The 23,175-nt window shown below is 39.1% G+C and overlaps 2 protein-coding genes and 1 long non-coding RNA gene across 7 annotated transcripts; all 3 read right to left on the bottom strand.

Moving 5' to 3' along the window:
- On the bottom strand, positions 1-2,218 carry LOC131936173 (uncharacterized). Of its 2 annotated transcripts, none has more exons than XR_009386020.1 (3): positions 2,105-2,218; positions 1,767-1,914; positions 1-259 (listed from the first exon to the last, which is right to left on the bottom strand). It is a non-coding gene; the product is annotated as an uncharacterized LOC131936173 (long non-coding RNA). The 2 variants fall into 2 exon arrangements; XR_009386021.1 differs by lacking the exon at positions 1-259 and adding an exon at positions 559-610.
- A 1,097-nt stretch (positions 2,219-3,315) lies between these two features.
- Positions 3,316-7,918, bottom strand: LOC131936161 (kielin/chordin-like protein). 2 transcript variants are annotated; one of them, XM_059293073.1, is made up of 3 exons: positions 7,628-7,918; positions 6,956-7,097; positions 3,316-3,545 (listed from the first exon to the last, which is right to left on the bottom strand). In XM_059293073.1, exons 1-3 carry the CDS (start codon positions 7,703-7,705, stop codon positions 3,346-3,348), a joined length of 420 nt encoding a protein of 139 aa, XP_059149056.1. In that variant the 5' UTR covers positions 7,706-7,918; the 3' UTR covers positions 3,316-3,345. The 2 variants fall into 2 exon arrangements, with proteins under 2 accessions (XP_059149056.1, XP_059149057.1); XM_059293074.1 differs by lacking the exon at positions 3,316-3,545 and adding an exon at positions 6,137-6,213.
- An 802-nt stretch (positions 7,919-8,720) lies between these two features.
- Positions 8,721-23,021, bottom strand: LOC131936160 (kielin/chordin-like protein). 3 transcript variants are annotated; one of them, XM_059293070.1, is made up of 10 exons: positions 22,727-23,021; positions 22,045-22,189; positions 21,492-21,617; positions 20,368-20,465; positions 17,564-17,711; positions 16,327-16,424; positions 12,710-12,857; positions 11,377-11,483; positions 10,702-10,849; positions 8,721-8,819 (listed from the first exon to the last, which is right to left on the bottom strand). In XM_059293070.1, the coding sequence occupies exons 1-10, from the start codon at positions 22,970-22,972 to the stop codon at positions 8,779-8,781; spliced, it is 1,305 nt and encodes a 434-aa protein (XP_059149053.1). In that variant the 5' UTR covers positions 22,973-23,021; the 3' UTR covers positions 8,721-8,778. The 3 variants fall into 3 exon arrangements, with proteins under 3 accessions (XP_059149053.1, XP_059149054.1, XP_059149055.1); XM_059293071.1 differs by lacking the exons at positions 12,710-12,857; positions 16,327-16,424; XM_059293072.1 differs by lacking the exons at positions 17,564-17,711; positions 20,368-20,465.
- Between the last annotated feature and the right edge of the window lie 154 nt (positions 23,022-23,175).

Genomic DNA, 23,175 nt, shown 5'->3' with positions numbered 1-23,175 from the left:
TATTTGGCGTTATGGTAGTGTTTGGCGGCTGTACTAGATGGGTATGTGCGGTGGTTGCGCGTGTTGGTTGTGCCCTGTGGTAGTGTGCAATGGTTGTGGCTGAAGATTGAATCCAATCGAGCACACGTCATTTATGCAATGCTGCAGATAGTATTGAGTCCAGACGACGAATTCCAGCACTCACACAGCACACCATTAGCCATCACCAGGCTCTCTCCAAGTTTAATTAGTCGACCGTCAGGAGCCATACAGTTAAAACCTGCAGAAATTGTTGAATTAGTCGACCGTCAGGAGCCATACAGTTAAAACCTGCAGAAATTGTTGAATTAGTCGACCGTCAGAAGCCATACAGTTAAAACCTGCAGAAATTGTTTAATTAGTCGACCGTCAGAAGCCATACAGTTAAAACCTGCAAAAATTGTTGAATTAGTCGACCGTCAGAAGCCATACAGTTAAAACCTGCAGAAATTGTTGAATTAGTCGACCGTCAGGAGCCATACAGTTAAAACCTGCAGAAATTGTTGAACTTGTCCCACCGTCAGGAGCCATACAGTTAAAACCTGCAGAAATTGTTGAATTAGTCGACCGTCAGGAGCCATACAGTTAAAACCTGCAGAAATTGTTGAATTTGTCGACCGTCAAGAGTCATACAGTTAAAACCTGCAGAAATTGTTGAATTAGTCGACCGTCAGGAGTCATACAGTTAAAACCTGCAGAAATTGTTGAATTAGTCGACCGTCAGAAGCCATACAGTTAAAACCTGCAGAAATTGTTGAATTAGTCGACCGTCAGAAGCCATACAGTTAAAACCTGCAGAAATTGCGTACATCGTATCACTCCCTAATCTCATTTTCAGACTAATGCATAACCTTCTGAGTATACGGAAATAAACACTCAATCACACAATGTTGAAATTCAAGATTAAACATTGTGTAATGTTTGAACCAGAATTGAAACAGCTAATCAACTAAATTGGTGAAAGAAGGGCTATATTTGGTCTTTGTGAATATAACAAAACTCTACATAAGGTCATGTCTTGCGCTTAGCTCCCTGTCGTAAAGCGTTATAATACATTTTTAAAGTGAGAATGTATTAGTATAGCATGTGTAACTTTGCGACGCAAATTATAGTACGCGGCGTTTTATGCGACAGAAAGAAGTGCGCATGTTTTGTTAGTCTTAGTTTTGTCGTGCTTAGGGGAAAAACTATCGTCTCGTCATTCCCTTGGGGGGGGGGGGGGGTCGTCGTTGTGTGCGTGCCCATAGATGAGAGTAAACATTGGTTTAGGGGGTTGAATTGAAAGAGTATCAACTCCATACATGGGATATCTGTGTTAATCGTACATGAAATGAAAACTGGATTGTCAACATGGGGGGGGGGGGGGGGGGAGGGGGGGGAAGAGGGGGTGTCATTGAAACTTTCGGGGGCTCATTCAATTTTACAATGGTAAAAGTATATTTTATTTTCTATCAATTCTCTTTCGTTCGAGGGGTGGGGGGGGGGGTCAACGTAGACGTGATTCGTATGAGTGTGTTTGTGTGTGTGAGTGTGTGTGTGTGAGTGTGTGTGTGTGTGTGTGTGTGTGCAACGCCTGTGGATGTAAACTATCTTCGTGAGCATAAAATTAACCTTTTATACGCAGACATATCTGTAAATATAAAATACCTACTTACACTTTTGCAGTAAACTATCGTTTAAGCTTCAGCTTATAACAAAAAGCTTTCTGCTTGTAAAAAAAAAACAATTTTCTATCGATGAGAACATACCATTAGAACAGACAGGGCAGCACGTATCAGGCGCTGTTACATAGTCGGTGCATGGGGGTGGCAGGCACTCTTCTATAATCCACACGGCGTCTTCCTTCACATCCATACATTTATAACATGGATGGCCCTCGTAACGATTGATTTCATCCTATACATATTACACACACAGAAGAGTATATATATATATATATATATATATATATATATATATATATATATATATATATATTTATATATATATATATATATATATAAAGATTAATTAGATATTTATATAGACATGTAAAGAATACTTCAGCGTGCCCAATATAACACATGAAAGTTAAACTATAACTGACCTTGCATGCGGCTGAGGCACCGTCCAGCACCACACTGACATAGACTAGCAGGACCTGGACCAATAACTTACACGTCATCTTCTCGTTTAGAGCTCTACGTCTGCTTGATGCAGATCCTTATACCCTTGGCATGAGTCACACATTTTAAAAAAAACCTTCCTACTATTGTGTGCTGTTTAATATTATGAAACTGGGATTGACGAGGATTAAATGTTATTTATTATTATCATTTTTTTGTAACAGCTTTTAAGGTAATCATACCAATGTCATTCTAAATTATTGGTTATATATATAAAGCGTTTGTTTAATTAAACTGTTAAATAGAAAATGTATCCAAAGAATGTATTTGATAAAAACATTTATTAAAAAGCAAATTAAAAATACCCCCACCCTCCCCTCTACCTGCAGACTGCTCCTCCTGTAACCCAAACGCTCGCGACGAATCTGCCCTTAGATCAATCTATCACACATTATGCCACTGTCACAATCTCAAATTTCATAATTTCAGCTTTTGTTAAAACACTTTTTACCTTGAAATCAATTTCGCGTTAGACATTTTATTTCATACCTTATTTCTTTAGAAAAATTTAGTTTATACATTTAAATTTTTAAAACATACAACATATTATTTTTAGCTAATGTCAGTCTCTTTAAGTTCTACATATATCGCTGAACATAATGATCGCAAGGCCTGCGGAGAGAGAAAGAGAGAGAGAGAGAGAGAGAGATAGAGAGGGTGAAAGAGAGAGAGAGAGAGAGCGAGAAAGAAAGAGAGAGAGAAGTGCGCACATGGGCTTTTATATAAGGACGAATCAGACATAACCTTTTTTGTGACTGCAAAACAGGAATAGATCTTGCTGTTAGCACTTTGCTTTAAAAGTCGTTAGCTGGTAGTAGCTTTGTTGTTTTAGTGTTGTAGTTTAGTGTTGTAATATTGTTGTAATTTAGTGTTGTAGTTTAGTGTTGTAATAGTGTTGTAATTTAGTGTTGAAGTTTACCAGAATAAACCAGACGTATTAACTGTGACGTCAGAGTATAAACCTAGACAATCACGCCAGCTTTGACGTCAGAGATTATCCCAGATATCCACAGATATCTATATTATTTGTGACGGTTGGGGGGGGGGGGGGGTACGGGAAGCTATTTTTTCTTAAAACCATATTCCTCTGTGTTTTAGCACTAAAATCACAACAAAAGTCCTGTGAACATTTTTACTCGTTTATTTCTTCTTGTTGAAATCCTCAATTTTTACCAGAATTGTCCTTTGCACCGGCGAGTGGTCGGAGTGCATCGAGGGGTTTTGGGATCATCCAGTACCATCTACAGGCAGTCTCCAAACCGTGGGCTGTCCACACACACACGCAATCCCCTTCACCATCTTTCATCATGACCGTCTGCCCAAATTTGATTTGTTCCCCGTCAGGCGACCAACAGCTAAGCCCTGACGAGATATTAAAATAATTGTTTACTTTTTGCTGACACAGTTCTAGCACTCAGCTACTGTAGGACGGTAGAGTGTACACAGTTCTAGCACTCAGCTACTGTAGGACGGTAGAGTGTACACAGTTCTAGCACTCAGCTACTGTAGGACGGTAGAGTGTAGACAGTTCTAGCACTCAGCTACTGTAGGACGGTAGAGTGTAGACAGTTCTAGCACTCAGCTACTGTAGGACGGTAGAGTGTAGACAGTTCTAGCACTCAGCTACTGTAGGACGGTAGAGTGTAGACAGTTCTAGCACTCAGCTACTGTAGGACGGTAGAGTGTACACAGTTCTAGCACTCAGCTACTGTAGGACGGTAGAGTGTACACAGTTCTAGCACTCAGCTACTGTAGGACGGTAGAGTGTAGACAGTTCTAGCACTCAGCTACTGTAGGACGGTAGAGTGTAGACAGTTCTAGCACTCAGCTACTGTAGGACGGTAGAGTGTAGACAGTTCTAGCACTCAGCTACTGTAGGACGGTAGAGTGTAGACAGTTCTAGCACTCAGCTACTGTAGGACGGTAGAGTGTACACAGTTCTAGCACTCAGCTACTGTAGGACGGTAGAGTGTACACAGTTCTAGCACTCAGCTACTGTAGGACGGTAGAGTGTAGACAGTTCTAGCACTCAGCTACTGTAGGACGGTAGAGTGTATGCCTGTTAACCCGGCAGTCTTACAAGTTCGAGGTCTGATGGGTAACCCAACCCACGCTAAAGAAACAAGGCGGCTAAGTATAGTTCTGACCGCACTATTCTTGTTTATGGCGAGGTTGTTCCAGAAGGTGAACTCTACTTCATCTGCCCAAATGTGTCTAGGCAAAAAACGGGAAAAGATGTTGAACATTTGGATAAATGAATGAATTTGAAGAAAGGTACACAACATCTATTTATCCCACACCTAACACCCCCAAACTCACTCCTAACAAACACCAAACTCACTCCTAACATCACCAAACTCACTCCTAACACCCCCAATCTCACCCCTAACACCCCCAAACTCACTCCTAACACTCCAAACTCACCCCTAACCCAACAAAAACACCCCCAAACTCACCCTTAACACCACCAAACTCACTCCTAACACCCTTAAACTCACCCCTAACCCACCCATAACACCCCCAAACTCATCCCCAACACCCTCAAACTCACCCCTAACACACTCAAACTCACCCCTAACCCACCCATAACACCTCTAACTCACCAATAACACCCCCAAACTCACCCCTAACACCCCCAAACTCACCCCTAACACCCCCAAACTTACCTCTAACACCCCCAAACTCAACCCTAACACCCCCAAACTCACCCCTAACACCCATAAACTCACCCCTTACCCACCCATAACATCCCCAAACTCACCCCTAACACCCCTAACCCAACCATAACACCCTCAAACTTACCTCTAACACCCCCAAACTCATCCCTATTACCCCCAAACTCACCCCTAACACCCCCTAACTCACCCTAAACACCCCCAAACTCACCCCTAACATCCATAAACTCCCCCTTTACCCACCCATAACACCCCGAAACTCACCCCTAACACCCCTAACCCAGCCATAACACCCCAAACTCACCCCTAACACCCCCAAACTCAACCATAACAACCCCAAACTCACACCTAACACCCCCAAAATCACCCTTATTAACCCCAAACTCACCCCTAACACCACCAAACTCAAACACCCCCTAACTCACCCTAAACACCCCCAAACTCACCCCTAACATCCATAAACTCCCCCTTTACCCACCCATAACACCCCGAAACTCACCCCTAACACCCCTAACCCACCCACAACACCCCAAACTCACCGCTAACACCCCTAACCCAACCATAACACCCCCAAACTCACCCCTAACACCCACAAACTTACCTCTAACACCCCCAAACTCAACCCTAACACCCCCAAACTCACCCCTAACGCCCATAAACTCACCCCTTACCCACCCAAAACACCCCCAAACTCACCCCTAACACCCCTAACCCAACCATAACACCCCCAAACTCAACCATAACACCCCCAAACTCACACCTAACACCCCCAAACTCACCCCTATTACCCCCAAACTCACCCCTAACACCCCCAAACTCACCCTTAACACCCCCTAACTCACCCCAAACACCCCCAAACTCACCCCTAACATCCATAAACTCACCCTTTACCCACCCATAACACCCCGAAACTCACCCCTAACACCCCTAACCCACCCATAACACCCCAAACTCACCCCTAACACCCCTAACCCAACCATAACACCCCCAAACTCAACCATAACACCCCCAAAATCAAGCCTAACACCCCAAACTCACCCCTAACACCCATAAACTCACCCCTTACCCACCCATAACACCCCGAAACTCACCCCTAACACCCCTAACCCACCCATAACACCCACAAACTCAACCATTACACCCCCAAACTCAACCATTACACAACCAAACTCACCCCTAACACCCCCAAACTCACCCCTAACAACCCCAAACTCAACCCTAACACCCCCGAACTCACCCCTAATGCCCCCAAACAAACATATCACACCTCACTACCCACCTACACCAGCTCCACACCTCGTTTGAAACTTTTCATCTCCTATGTATATGCGCTTTATGTGTTCATTGGAGGTAATCTTTTAAACAAAGCAATCAATGTTTTGTGCCCAAACATAATTTCAAAGTATCTGATATAACTCTAGTTTGTGTGTAGATGTGGGCGTGAGAAATTTTATGTGATAATTAAGTTGCTAAAATGAAAATATCTGGCCAAGCTTAATACTTCCTAGTACAGTTTTGAAATTTGAAAGCGGGCTAATCTATTTCAACGTGTTAAATTTTACCAAGGAAACAAATATGTTGTTGATGTCAATACACATTTGAAGTTGATGTCAATACACACTTGTAGTTGATGTCAATACACATTTGTAGTTGATGTCAATACACATTTGAAGTTGATGTCAATACACATTTGAAGTTGATGTCAATACACATTTAAAGTTGATGTCAATACACATTTGAAGTTGATGTCAATACACATTTGTATTTGATGTCAATACACATTTGTAGTTGATGTCAATACACATTTGTAGTTGATGTCAATACACATTTGTAGTTGATGTTGTTGATGTCAATACACATTTGTAGTTGATGTCAATACACATTTGTAGTTGATGTCAATACACATTTGAAGTTGATGTCAATACACATTTAAAGTTGATGTCAATACACATTTGAAGTTGATATCAATACACATTTGAAGTTGATGTCAATACACATGTGTAGTTGATGTCAATACACATTTGTAGTTGATGTTGTTGATGTCAATACACATTTGAAGTTGATGTCAATACACATGTGTAGCTGATGATAACCTACCATTGGGGCACACAGGGCAGCATTTGTCTGGCTCCGTGATGGAGTCAGTGCAGGGAGCCGGGGCGCACATTGACGCAATCCACATGGCTCTACCGTGAAAGTCATGACATTCGTAGCAAGGACCATATTGATCGGCCTCACTCTGTAACACAACAGGTGTTCATACAGGCGTATGTGTATGTGATAATTGATAGGCAGGCTTATGTTGTATATGTGATGCTTTGGTGTACGTGCGTATGGGTATTCGTAGGTTTGATATACAGGCTAAAGGTGCCAATGTGAACGTTTGCTATTCAGGCTTAAGTTAACTTGTGTATGGTTTGGTTTATTATACAGGCTAAAGTTGCGTTTATGGTGGTTTAGTATTTAGGATAAAGTTGTGTTGATAAAGATTTTAATATTCAGGATAAAAATATACATGGGATGGTTTATTATAAAGGGTAAAGTATTGTATATCAATCTTAAGTTACAGGTTTGTTTAAGTTGTATATGTGATGGTTTATCATACTGGCTAAAGGTTTAAATTTCAGGCTGTAGTTGTGTATGTATGACGTGTCAACAGTCTAGTGCTGTGAATGTAATGACTTATTATAACGGCTAAAATGTATGTGATGACTTATTATTAAGGCTAAAATATATGTGATGACTTATTATAAAGACTAAACCACTGACCTTGCAGTCCCCTGAGACCCCGTTCAACAAGAAACCAGCACAGGCCAACAGGACCAGGATCGCAGCTTTACAGGTCATCTTCACGTCTGGGGCTTTACATCTACTTGTGCCACGTTCTTTTGCCCTTGACCCAAAGGTCAAAGCTTAATGACAGAGGTTATTTTTAACCTGAGATTAGAGACGTTATTGCAAGACATGCGTGATGCTCGTGATAGACTGCACAACGGTACATGCACACGCACACACACACACTTTTGTCTGAATTGCAGACGCCAATAAACAGATAAAAAGTTAGGATTTACATTGATGGCTATTTGATATAATATTATGTAAAGGCGTGGTTGCCTCGTAGAGCACAGGGTTACATACCTGAGTGTCTTTGGTTCGGACCCTGGGCTTGTGTATTTGTTAAGTTCATTAGTTGTAGCACTAATTACGACATTACACTTTTGGTAGGTCCAGTATCGTGTGATATCTTTTGGTGGGCCCAACATGGTGTGACGTCATTTGGTGGACCCAACATGGTGTGACGTCATTTGGTGGGCCCAACATGGTGTGACGTCCTTTGATTGTGTGACCGGCTGTCTTGTCGACCAGCACCTTCCAGGTATGTCACATTCAGGTGTGTCACATTACAGGTGTGTCACATTCCAGGTGTGTCACATTCTAGGTGTGTCACATTCCAGGTGTGTCACACTACAGGTTTGTCACATTACAGGTGTGTCACATTACAGGTGTGTCACATTACAGGTGTGTCACATTACAGGTGTGTCACATTACAGGTAAGTCTCTTAACTTTTAACACTTCAGGTCAAATCCGACGTCATGGTATTTAATGTACGTGACAGACGTCGCAAGTTAAAACGATGAAAAGACCGACAGAAAGATAAAAAGGTAGAAAAGTTAGAAAGAAAGAAATTTATATTTAAAATTAGACACAAATTTTTAGACACGAATTTAGACGCAAATTTAGACACAAATTTAATCACACATTTAGATCGGAATTTAAACAAAGATGTAGACTGAAATGTGAGGTTAAATTAATTACTTGTTCAAACAGAAATGTGCTAATGATATATTAACAACAATCGACTTAGTTAGGGTTATTTATTAAATCCAAGAAAAATAAGTTTTCAACATTTGAAGATCGATTACTTGTCTGGCTGGCTTGGTGGTTCTTTAGGGGCTTTTTCTGAATGGGAAAAATTGAAACTTTAAAATATAAAACTTTTTATTTAAAACATTTGTTTTTCTCTTTGGAGTCAATAATTTAGAAGTTCAAAGCGTTCTATATATCTTATAGTGTACTAGCCGTCCCGGCCAGGCCATGCTCTGGCTTCTGTGAAAAACCTTTCTGTTAAAGACCATTATCTGTGTGTTTAGTAATCATCATGAATCCGGCATTGCCCACCCAAACCACAACCAACCAAAACCAAAACAACAAAACGCAAACATAACGCTAACACAATTACAAATACAAACGAAAACAAAAACCTAACAACAAACCCAACCACACCCACAAACACCAATACAAACACAAAGAAAAAACAAACAAAAAAGCAAAGAAAACAAAACCTAACAACAAACCCAACCGCAACCACAAAGACCAATACGAACACAAAGAAAAAAACAAACGAAAAAGCAAACGAAAACAAACCAAATCCAAACGCAAACCCAACCACAAACACAAATACAAACACAAACCTAAAGAAAAAACACAAACGAAAACGAAAAAAGAAAGAACAAAAACGAACCAAATCAAAACTCAACCACTAACGCAAACCCAACCTAAACACAAAAAAAAACACTAACGCGAACATAAACGCAAAGTGCTCACAGTCTAGCCCTGGGTGTAATCGCCTGTTTCAGCTTAATAAACGACTATAGTACCCCAACTTATTCATAGTCTTTTGCACTCACTTTAACGAACGTAAGCGCTAAACCGAACACGGGAGGCCCGGGGCCCCAAATAGCACCCAGTCTGGGCGCCAGATGACGCACCATGACGTAACCGCCTTATTCAACTTAGTAAACGACTTTAGTACATAACTTATTCATAGTCTTTTGAACTCACGCGAATGTAGGTACCATAGCGTACACGGGAAGGCCCGGGGCGCCAAAATAGCACCCTTGTCGGGGTGCCGGAGGACGCCCGGATTTGATTCACTTATAGACTATAGTAAACATTTTTTATCCATATTCTATCGCACTGTTTAAAACAAAATTATGCAGCATAGCGCTCGCATGATAGACCAGGGTGCCTAATCGAACCGTGCAGGGGCGCCGGCGGACGCGCCTATTTAAATTTAGTGAACACAATTAAAATACTCCAAGCTTATCCGTAAATGGAAAGAAATAAACATATTGGATTTTTAGGACCTGGCTTATTAAATGTTATTGATTTTTAAAAATAATTATTGAACAGTATGTTCAGTGTATAGAATAAATAAAAGGCAGTATTAAAAGTACATAAAATGAAAATTGACAAGATGACAAGAAAAATTCAAGAAGGACAATCTTACGTAGGACTCACTCTCGTCTAGGACACACGCTCATGTAGGACACACAATCATGTAGGACACACACTCATGTAGGACACACGCTCATGTAGGACACACACTCATGTAGGACACACGCTTATGTAGGACACACACACTCATGTTGGACACACACATTCATGTAGGACACACACGCTCATGAAGGACACACACATTCATGTAGGACACACACGCTCATGTAGGACACACACACTCATGTAGGACACACTCATGTAGGACACACACTCATGTAGGACACACGCTTATGTAGGACACACACACTCATGTAGGACACACACATTCATGTAGGACACACACTCATGTAGGACACACACATTTGGGACACACAAACTCATGTAGGACACACACACTCATGTAGGACACACACATGTGGGACACACAAACTCATGTAGGACACACACACTCATGTAGGACACACACACTCAAGTAGGACACACGTTCATGTAGGACATGCACATCTAGGACACACACACGTAAAACACAATCATATAGGACACACTACAACTGTAGACTCACCTGGAGGACACACACCACAACACTGACCCTCCTCCTTGACCGCGGACTCACACTCCACAGCTGGACACGGCATCTCCGCACAACTCCACTTACCCTCCTCACACAAGCAGGCGACACAAGGGTTCCATAAACTCTCGTTCTCTACATCCTGTTAGATCATTGTGGCCTGTTAATTCATATTACCTTTTGACACTCCTTAGTAATGCTGATTTTTTTTAAATTTAAATAAGCTTGTTAATTATGCTAGATTTTATATTTGGAGTCTGATCAACGCCGATTAAAAATAAAATTCATAGTTCCTGTGAAGATTAAAACTAAGAAAACTATCACGCCACTGAAAGCATTAGAAATCCGGTTGTTGAACAAAACTAATCAAAAGATATTACCTCACCCTTTAATGATGTTGAACGCATTAACGCTAAGGTCTTTTTGAATGTCGTTACGTTTTTTGCCAATTTTCCCATATTTGCCAACACCCCCCCCCTCACACACACAGCTTCACCCACACACCGAGAATCCTATACATGTCAGTATATAGTGTTATTTGTATTAGTTATGTATTTTTGTGGTTAAGATAATTAAAAATTTCGTCAGTAACATAAAACACCTGCATTTGTTCAGACTACACTAGTACACGTAAACAAACGTAAACAACCGTAAACAAACACTACTCACATCGCAGATAGCTGGTGTTGTGGGTTCGGGGTCAACGAAGTACTCGGCTGGTGTTGTTGACTGGACCTCATGGGTGTAGAAATCCGTGGGTAGAACAGATGTATATGCTACAGAAAATTTATACAGTTTGTATTATAACCAACTATATGTAATTATGTATATGCATATATATATATATATATATATATATATATATATATATATATATATATATATATATATATATATATATATATATATATATATATATATATATATGTCCCTATGTATTCAATAATTATGTCCCAGCCTTGACTGACGTGTGTACAACTCACCATCAGGACACACACTCATGTGTACACAACTCGCCATCATGACACACACTCATGTGTACACAACTCACCATCAGGACACACACTCATTTGTACACAACTCACCATCAGGACACACACTCATGTGTACACAACTCACCATCAGGACACACAGTCAAGTGTACACAACTCACCAACAGGACACACACTCATGTGTACACAACTCACCATCAGGACACACATTCATGTGTACACAACTCACCATCAGGACACACAGTCATGTGTACACAACTCACCATCAGGACACACACTCATGTGTATACAACTCACCATCAGGACACGCACTCATACATACACAACTCACCATCAGGACATACACTCATGTGTAGACAACTCACCATCAGGACACACACTCATGTGTACACAACTCACCATCAGGACACACACTCATGTGTACACAACTCACCATCAAGATCACAGTCATGTGTACACAACACACCATCAGGACACACACTCATATGTACACAACACACCATCAGGACACACACTCATGTGTACACAACTCACCATCAGGACATACACTCATGTGTACACAACTCACCATCAGGACACACACGCATGTGTACACAACTCACCATCAGGCCACACACTCATGTGTACACAACTCACCATCAGGACACACACTCATGTGTACACAACTCACCATCAGGACACACACTCATGTGTACACAACTCACCATCAAGACACACAGTCATGTGTACACAACACACCATCAGGACACACACTCATGTGTACACAACTTACCATCAGGACACACACTCATGTGTACACAACTCACCTTCAGGACACACACTCATGTGTACACAACTTACCATCAGGACACACACTCATGTGTACACAACTCAACATTAGGACACACAGTCATGTGTACACAACTCACCATCAGGACACACACTCATGTGCACACAACTCACCATCAGGACACACACTCATGTGTACACAACTCACCATCAGGACACACACTCATGTGTACACAACTCACCATCAGGACATACACCACAACATTGACCTGGTTGACGTACAGGGTCAGGACAAGATGGCTGCGCGCAGTCCATGTACACACACTCGTACTGTCCGTTGGTACATTGACAAAACTGGCAGGCATCGGTTAGACTGGGGTTCTCTTCTGCCTGTACAACGGATGGTATGTTAACAAGGTCAAGGCTACACAGCTGATATTTCAACCCTACGTTGTCATGTCAAGTTTAAATTTAGTTGAAATTGAATGTGTACAGTATTCTATCAAGTCTATAATTAGTTGATATTTTACCTTACAATATCATTTCGTCTAGATTTGAATGGGAAAAGTATAAAAATGATTTTAAATTTATAATTGCTAGAAGGTCATTGAAAATCAAGGAACAAGAAATAGCTCCGTGTTGGTTTAGATTGTAATTTATATATTTTTTTCTTGTGGTGTGAACTCGCATTTCAAGCCGTGGTTGTTATAAGTGCTAAAGCAATAACATATTTTTAAAACTAAAGCGAGGGGGTCTTCATTAAACTTTCCCAAATTTTCTTACACGAGATAAATTGCCCGTTCAGGGAGAATTACAACGAGCGCTAGGTTGATAATGTTGTCTCAACACCCCAACTTCAGATTTAACCGAAAAGGAAAAAAAATTAAAATGGATTTTTATTTAGAATCGGCATTTTAATCGTATTTTTAGCTTGATCTACACATAGTTGCTGCACATAGATACTAAATATAGTCGTAGCCACTCCCCTAAACTCTGCATCTAAGCTCAAACAAGACAAAAGTCGCATTTAAAGTTTCTTTCAGGCGACTCTACTTGGGGGGGGGGGGGGGGGGGGGCTCTGCAGACTAAAGGTAGAGCCTACTTCTATAATAGTTTCCTACTTTTGGCCGATAAATCTCACTTACGCAGACGGTGTTTCATTTAGATTTTTTTTCCGGGGATGGCACACTTGAAAATGATGTGCAGTGGAAAATAAATTTCTCTGAGGCAGTGGAGGCCGACACTGGTAAAAGTATATATTTTCCATTTAAATTATATTTCGTTTGGGGTGGGGGGGGGATGTTAGACGTTCTGCCGGGATAGGGGTGTATTGGCCCCTACCCGATGAGATGCATGAGAGAAACTCTGCACGCAAACCGCTTCTAAGAATCCTAATTTATAAAAGCCCAATGTGCGCACATCTCTCTCTCTCTCTCTCTCTTTCTCTGTCCGCAAAAAATTTTCGCCGGACATCACGTCAGAATCGGCAGCGATATATCGAGAATTTTTTACGGACTTTTGTTGAAAATAATATGTTAGATGTTTTAAATGTATAACCACAATTTTATTTAAAGAAGAAAAATAAAAATTTAAGGCGTATTCGAATGTAGAGAAACAGTATTATTTATGCAACCGGAAAAGCATTAATATATGTGAAAAAGAACGCATAAAACTGTGACGTCACTATTGCTTATACATTAACTAATGACGTCATCTGCCGTGTTTAGAATGAAAAGAAATGAACTATTTCATTCAAATTTGATTTAGATCTACGTACACTATGAAATGTATACAATACAATTTTTCCGGCCTAAACTCATAAAATTTATTTTATGTATTTGGATTCTAGATCTAGAGATTCTAGATCTAGACTAAATCTAAATCTACGCAATAACTAGATCTAGACGTAGACGCTAAGATCTAGATTTAGACTCTAACTTCTCTAAAATCAATTCCAAAAATAAATTTCTATATTAGGACTAAACTATTTCAAGACTTATTTATTTTATACAAAATCTTTGTTTGGAACTGGCTAATTTGGGATAAAAAATTAATTTGAAAGAATAGGCATATTCGCGTAAGTTAAGATTTTAAAATACGTGTTTCATTCACCGTATTTTATAAGGTGCCTAAATAGCGGAGATGTTAGTGTACATTAAACCACGCAGGTGGTGCGGGTTCGAGACACAGCAAGTCAACTTGGTTAATGTGTTCTTTTTTATTATGCTCGGGCTAAACTTTAAAAAAAAATTCTTTGTCGGGTGTCCGATAGGGCACTTCCCGGCGCCGCAGGCGCTTCAAATTTGGCATGATCTTGCCTTGGTGCGACAGAACACGGGGGCCGGTTGGCCGAAAAGTCTACGATGTGGGGGTCAAAACTGACCTCGACTGACCGGTACCTTATATGAGCTATAAATCGAAAAAAAATGTCCACGGAGGAACCTCTTCATAACTCCTGAGGTCGTAGACCGACCTTCGGGCGAATTAATTAAGCATTCAAATTCTCAATGTTTTCGAAAGCCTAAGCGAAGCTGGGCAGCATGCCTAGTAGAAAATAATGGCTTATTGATTCGTTGTTTACCCGAGAGTCAATGACGTCATTTTATTGTGTGCACTTTCCCCTTCTTTAGAAAGTTTCCTACTATATGTTCCATGTGACGTCACGTTTCGTTTTCCTAATTACCGTGTTTTAACTTTGCTTGTGTTTTCCCAACAGATAGAGCGACAGAGTGACAAACAGCGAAATTATTATTATACATAAAACTACGGGTTGGGGGGGGGGGGGGGGGCATATCGGGATATATACATAATTTTTAATCCATTTTTTATTACTTAAACTTTTAAAATTAAAATAGAATCTCGTAGCAAAAATAATTGCGCACCAAGTGAACGGCAAACACTATGTGTATAATAGTGCGAAATGTTATTAGTACTTTAAAAAATGTATATACGTTTTTTGATAAATCGTAAATAGCGTAAATTGCTACTTTCTGTCAACGGAAATTACTTAAAATCTGACAAAAGGCAGAAAATTAGATCTTTTACACTTTTACATATATGTGAAATGTTGTTTATATTTCTGAAACAATACTCAAGTCATAGGCTTTTGAAAAACTTAAACAAGAATAAGTTCCACTTCCAGTTATTGGAAATTACTGAAATATGTATACAGAACTACACATTTGATATAATACTTATATATAAAAATTCATAAACCTAGCTGTCATGGTACTCAAGGTCTCGTGTTGACAGACACACACACAAACATACATACACACACAGACATACTGACAGAATTGCAAAGCCCAGTTTTTCCGACTCGATTACGCATACAACACCGAAATTTTGACAAATCTGCATTTATTATTTTTGTCCGATTAAAATAAGTCCCCTATACTGCGTATATGATAAATTACTGAGGTGTAAAACGATGAAAACTATCAATATTTCATGTGATTTGCAGTGTTTCTTCCAGACTTTTTTCTCCGGGGGTGGGGGGGGGGGGGCACTTGACATTTGGGGGGGGGGGGCGGTAGACTTTCTTCAGGAGGGCGGACACTGCTAAAAGTATATATTTTCTATATAAATTATATACATTTCATTTCGTTTGGGGGGGGGGGAGGGAACGGTAGAATTTTTTCGGGGGGCTGTGCCCCCCCCCCCCCCCCGAAGAGATGCTTGGAAGAAATTCTGGTGATTTGTGTGCACAATTACAAAACTTCCTTTATACTCTGTATACGGGAAAGTACAAATTAATTATTTGTATTTTCATTTAAAACTTGAGACTAGTTTTAAATTTGTAATATCAGTCGTTAAGTAAATAAAAAAAACGCTGATGGAAACAAAGGGCGTGACTTACGATGCATTCCCCTGGGGTAGTGCTTGGTGGGGCGGGGTCGGTGTAAAACTCCGGGGTCACTGCTGCAGTAGATGTAGGGATCTCTGGGGTCAGGTATTCTGGTGGAAGACAGTACGAGTATCAGTTCTTTGGCTATCTGCCTGGTACAGTTTTGTTATAGATAACTAAGCTTTATCTCGTAAGTACCAGTTAATTAAAACATTGTCAATGGATTAGATGAAATATATAGTGTATAATTATTTTTGTGCGGGAATGAATTTTTAAAGTTGAGTGTACGCAGGGACATAGAAAATACTCAATCTTACGAGACAGACTGGAGAGTTTCTGGTTTGTGAAACAACTCACCTGTAGTCTACATACTGGTGAGTGGGGTGGGAGGGGGTGGGGTTTAGGGGATGGTAGCCAAAGAACAGAGACCTACGTAAGTAGGGGAGGGTGTGTCGGTAGACTATCAACAAAATTAATCAACGAAAGTCGAGTTATCAATTTATTTCACTTTCTCCGACACTCAAATGCTTGTATGTAACAGATTTCTGGTAGGTTTGTAATGATTGTTCGAAATCGGTACTTATACGTTGGTTTAAATGGTACTGCTACAGTGAATCTAAAACAAATACTTAATTGTAAACCTTGCCCTAACAGCAAAAAAAGATGTTAACCTTGATTCAAATTTAGCTTTAAAATTTATCACAACACTCACGGTTATCTTAAGCATGCGTATTTTAAAACAAAAACCTAAACATACACTCAAACTTAATTCTAAGTCTCTTCCAAACTTTATATATCTATCTATTAACTAAACACACACCTCCAACTAATACTCTATCTTTCCCGATCAAATGAAAAAAAAATATCTAATTGATGTTAGAAGTAAAGTTAGAACGCGGCAATAATACTCACCATCAGGACACACACTCATGTGTACACAACTTACCATCAGGACACACTCATGTGTACACAACTCACCATCAGGACACAAACTCATGTGTACACAACTCACCATCAGGACACACACTCATGTGTACACAACTCACCATCAGGACACACACTCATGTGTACACAACTCACCATCAGGACACACACTCATGTGTACACAACTCACCATCAGGACACACACTCATGTGTACACAACTCACCATCAGGACACACACTTATTTGTACACAACTCACCATCAGGACACACACTCATGTGTACACAACTCACCATCAGACACACACTCATGTGTACACAACTCACCATCAGGACATACACCACAACATTGACCTGGTTGACGTACAGGGTCAGGACAAGATGGCCGCGCGCAGTCCATGTACACACACTCGTACTGTCCGTTGGTACATTGACAAAACTGGCAGGCATCGGTTAGACTGGGGTTCTCTTCTGCCTGTACAACGGATGGTATGTGAACAAGGTCAAGGTCAAGGTCACACTTAGGTGATAGTTCATCTCTACATTATCATGTCAAGTCTATGTTCAGTTGATAGTTCAACTCTACATTATCATGTCAAGTCTATGTTCAGTTGATAGTTCAACTCTACATTATCATGTTAAGTCTACATTTAGTTATTTCATTAAACTCTACATATTATGTCAATGCTACATTTATTCGATAATTCAAGTTTACATGATCATGTCAAGCAGGGGCGGAACTACAGTGCCGCCAGACCCCGCAATGCGGGGGGACGCACGACGTTTAGGGGCCCAATTCCGACCAAAAAACAATGAATTTTCTTTTCATAAATAATATTTTTCGCGCACCTTGATAGTGGTTTTGTAAAAAAAAAACATGTCTACTATGGCAGTGATTGTTCTACACTAACTAACACACACTGTTGCGTAGAAAAAGTATAAAATCTACAAGAGCTGTAGTTTGAAAGATAGGCAAACGTTCACACTACTTCCATGACTTACTGCCCTTCTTTAAAATAAGGGTGCCCATAAAGCTTATTTAAATAGTTTTGTACTATGTAAGTTAAAAAGCAATTTATTCTCTTAATTATTATCTAAATAAGGCATACTAAAGAATTCTAAACGTATAAAAATGAATGTATTCAAAACTAATAATATAAATACAAAATAATCATAAAAATAAACATAACGCGAGAAACCATTGTACAAATCAAGCGTACGTGTTTATATAGATTTGACCAGCTTGAATAATTACTTTTATTATCAATTTGCGGGAAGATGTAATAGAAACATTTGTAAAACAGGGATTATTGCGGGCCCGAAATTAGTTCGGACTTATTGTTGTCTGGTTCGTTATCTCAGAGTGGTTATACATTGCAATAAAATAGATTAAAATACTCAGGTAATAGACTATTTAAAAATTAGAGAAGCACGCTACTATATATATATATATATATATATATATATATATATATATATATATATATATATATATATATATATATATATATATATATATATATATCTAATATATAAAGCTCAATTCTGTAACGCATATGTTTGTTTGTCGCTGGTTATCAATGGATTTAAGTGTTAGAAAATTATCGTGCGCGTTTGTCTAAATTTATGAGTTAAAAAATTACTATTGAAAGTGTTGGGAAATAATTTTCATTTTTCAAATTATAGTAATAATTGTCGGCATGTTCAGTAAACACAAGTTTTAAAAAAAATATCATCTTTTACAAAAATTCTAATTATGTCTTTATTTAGTCCTATAGCGCTTACTTCCCTTTGATAAATTAGGCAAAACACAATTACTTCCCTTTATGAAACCATTGCATTAGTTGAAAAGCATTTACTTTTTAATTACTTTGTTTTGGTGTTGGGAAAAAAATAATTACATAATTAGCGGGGATTGATCAAGTGCAAATGTTGTAGGTATTTTACGGATAAGCTTGGAGTATTATAATTGTTCGTTACATTGAAACAGGCGCGTTCGTTTAAGTGAGTGCAAAAACTATGAATAAGTTGGGGTACTATAGTCGTTCATTAAGCTAAAACAGGCGATTCTGCCCCGGGCGTTTATGTTCGCGTTAGTGTTTTCTTTGTGTTTAGGTGGGTTTGCGTTAGTGGTTGCGTTTTGATTTGGTTCGTTTTTGTTCTTTCTTTTTTCGTTTTTGTTTGTGTTTTTTTTGTTTGGGTTTGTATTTGTGTTTTTGGTTGGTTTTGCGTTTGGATTTGGTTTGTTTTCGTTTGCTTTTTCGTTGTTTTTTTTTTGGTATTGGTGTTTGTGGTTGGGTTTGTTGTTAGGTTTTCGTTTTCGTTTGTTTTTTCTTTGTGTTTGTATTGGTGTTTGTGGTTGTGGTTGGGTTTGTTGCTAGGTTTTTGTTTTCGTTTGTATTTGTAATTGTGTTAGCGTTATGTTTGCGTTTTGTTGTTTTGGTTTTGGTTGGTCGTGGTTTGGGTGAGCAATGCCGGGTTTATGATGATTACTAAACACACAGGTAATGGTCTTTAACAGAAAGGTTTTTCACAGAAGCCAGAGCAGGGCCTGGCCGGGACGGCTAGTATATATATATATATATATATATATATATATATATATATATATATATATATATATATATATATATATATATACATATAGGGGGGCCCAAAATTTTTATTTGCGGGGGAGCCTTTTTTTTCTAGTTCCGCCACTGATGTCAAGTCTTCACTAAGTTGATTTTGGAACTGTACAATATCCTGTCAAGTCTGTAACTAGTTTATATTTTAACTTTATTAGATCGTATACATTTTAATTTAAAAAATGTAATAAATATTTGTTATTTATAAACGTAATAAACTGTGAAAGGTTTAAAATAAATCAAGCAAAGGAAGAACAACAAAAAAACAGAATTTAAATGTGTTGCTTTTGACTGTAATCTAAATATTTTGTTTTATTGTGGCGTGCAAATACATTCGAAGCAGAGATTGTGATGCGAGCAAGATCGTAACAGAGCAATAAAAGTATTTTTAAAACATGAAGCAACTGTATTTTAAGTTCTAACTTGAGACTAGTTTAAAATTTTGGATACGAGTCATCAAGAAATTTTAAAAAGTGCTGAATAAAACATGGGGTAGTGACTTACGATACAATCCCCTGGGGTTGTGCTGGGAGGGACGGGGTCGGTGTAAAACTCTGGGGTCACTGCTGCGGTAGATGTAGGGATCTCTGGGGTCAGGTACTCTGGTGGAAGACGGCAAGGGTATCAGTTCTTTGGCTATTTGCACGGTACAGTTTTGCTATAGGTAGCTGAGCTATATATTGTAAGTACCCGTTTCGTACCACACTGTTAAATAGGTTACATGAAACATACGCATCGTGCGTAGTGTTACATTGTAATAATCGGAATGACCAATGGAAGGTATTTATTAAAGCTGAGTGTACTCAGGGATTCTTTGGGTTGGCCTGAAGAGTTTCACGTTAGTCACACAGCTCACATGTAGGTTACATACAGGGGTGGGGTGTGGAGGAGGTAATTGGGGTCAAAGATCGGACGCCTACGTATTTAGGGGTGTGACTATGGTCTGTCAACAATATTAATCGATGAAGGTCGTATTATTGATTCACTTCACATTACCCCGCACACGAACATTGTTGAAAACAAATATTCGGATTGTATGTAACATATTGCTCGTAAGTCTGTCAAAAATGTTCGAAATTAGCACCTTTACGTTGATTCAAATATCACTCTTACTGTCAATCTGAAACTAATATAATATTAACCCGCTCTAAACAGATGCAATTTATAAGTATAACTAAACTTTACGCCAACAGCCAAACAAAATATTAACCCTGTTTCTTTTTACAAACTTTTATTTAACTTGCTTCCTCTGTCTGTAGACATTCGTCATGGATCGAAACTGGCGAGCAAAATTTCGGGGCACTTATAACTGACGTATTCTTTTCAAAGTTGGCATGTACGCCAAGACTTGAAGACAATGCAATATGACATAAATTTGACTTAATTGGATGACAAATTAATGTTTTTGAATTCTAAATTTTACCCTAACCCGAGCGATTTACCTTGACATAGCACATTAACATTAACATACACTTAAAACTAATACTAAATATGTTTCGAACATCTATCTATTCCCAAATCTACACCTAAGCACATACCTAAAGCAACGTTATCTTATCCGAACGACAGGGGAATGATCTTCACATTGATGTCAAAAGCCCACCATAAAAAGCTCCAGCAAATCTTACCTTCGCATTCCACCGAGAGACCGCTCCAGAACCCATTGGTGTATTCACAAGAACACACGCGACCGTCGTCCATGGGAACCTTGGCACCAAATGGGATGACCACATCGTCGACCTGACAGTTAGGACCTAGAGGACAGGACACACTGTTAACATGGCAAGTAGGCCGTACATGTTTTAGAGGACAGGACACACTGTTAACATGGCAAGTAGGACTTACATGTTTTAGAGGACAGGACACACTGTTAACATGGCAAGTAGGACGTTTGTGTTTTATAGGACAGGACATACTGTTAAAAGGCAAGTAGGACGCAAATATTTTAGAGGACAGGACATACTGTTAAACTTAGCTAGATTGTAACCAAAATCATAAGATAGAGCGTGAATATATAACACTCCATCACAACTTTCGCTAATGTACTATATAAATCGTCCAATTACTTAGATAAATATCCCTTTTACATTAATTGAATACCACTTGTATTTTGTAATTAAAAATCGTTGAGTTTGATCACGATTCCGTGAGTTAATGGTAACTGGTCACGTGAGAACTGACCGTCGGGACACTGCATACAGCAGCCGCTGGGCTGGGGATTGACACAGTGGGCTGGCATGCAGAAGCCCATGTAGCAAATCTCCTGACCACTGTAGCAGAAGCACATCTTGCAGGGGTCGTTGGGGTCGGGCCGCATCTCGTACTCCTGAAATGGTCAGCACATATAATGGTCAACACTCTTCATGTGAAATCATAATCAAGATGCACAAGTGAAAGCGGTATTTAGAAAATCAATAGGAATGACTTTAAAGCTTTCTAGAAGAAAGTTAAGTAGTTCCCTACAACAGTAGCCAGTGGCAAATCTATCTAAAGTTGAAGTAGCAACACTTTGCCAGTTGCTAAACAAGGTGGGTTTACGACAAAGATTGAGATTTTACATGCAAGTTTTAATAATCTATTCCGATTTCGTAGAATTTTAAATATTATATATATATATATATATATATATATATATATATATATATATATATATATATATATATATATATATATATATATATATATTTATATATATAATTAAAAAGCATCAAAACAATTTACATACTAACCATTATATTCGGACTACAACACATGAATGATACAAAACATTATGTTGACTGCATTGAAGTAGTTCTATTCAAATTGTTTTACCAAGTGGCAACAGGGGTGAGGTTGGGGGGATATGTTCTATGTAGCTACTTACCGCGCATGCCGGTGTAGACTGTGGTTCTGTTGTCCAGAAGTCTGTTACATATGGTGGTGGTGTTTCTGTTTCTATTACATCTGTTGGTGCTGTATCTGCCCAGATATCTGTCACATATGGTGATGGTGGTGTTGTCATGCTGTCCGAAACACTCCCCTCCCCTTTATCGACATCTGATAGGGGGTCAAACGGGGCACTAATTACAACCCCTAACGTAAAACAAAGTATCCACAAAAACCTCATCATTTTTTTAACAAATCTTCCACATCAAAAATGATTCAGTCTAATACAATGCGATTAACGTTTCCCATTTTATATACCAACAAAATATCGAATATTCATATTTTTTTTATCGATAGGCCCACACCGAATAGCTGTTCAGAATAGATGTCTATATTTACTTTAAAACTGCACAAAATGGAAGAAATCATTCGATACTTGTAACAGCT

This window comes from Physella acuta, unplaced genomic scaffold (assembly GCF_028476545.2).
Source record: "Physella acuta isolate Inbredline_101_S28 unplaced genomic scaffold, ASM2847654v3 ptg000170l, whole genome shotgun sequence".
In the NCBI taxonomy this organism is placed as follows: Eukaryota; Metazoa; Mollusca; class Gastropoda; family Physidae; genus Physella; species Physella acuta.
This window is presented reverse-complemented; position numbering and strand designations above follow the sequence as displayed.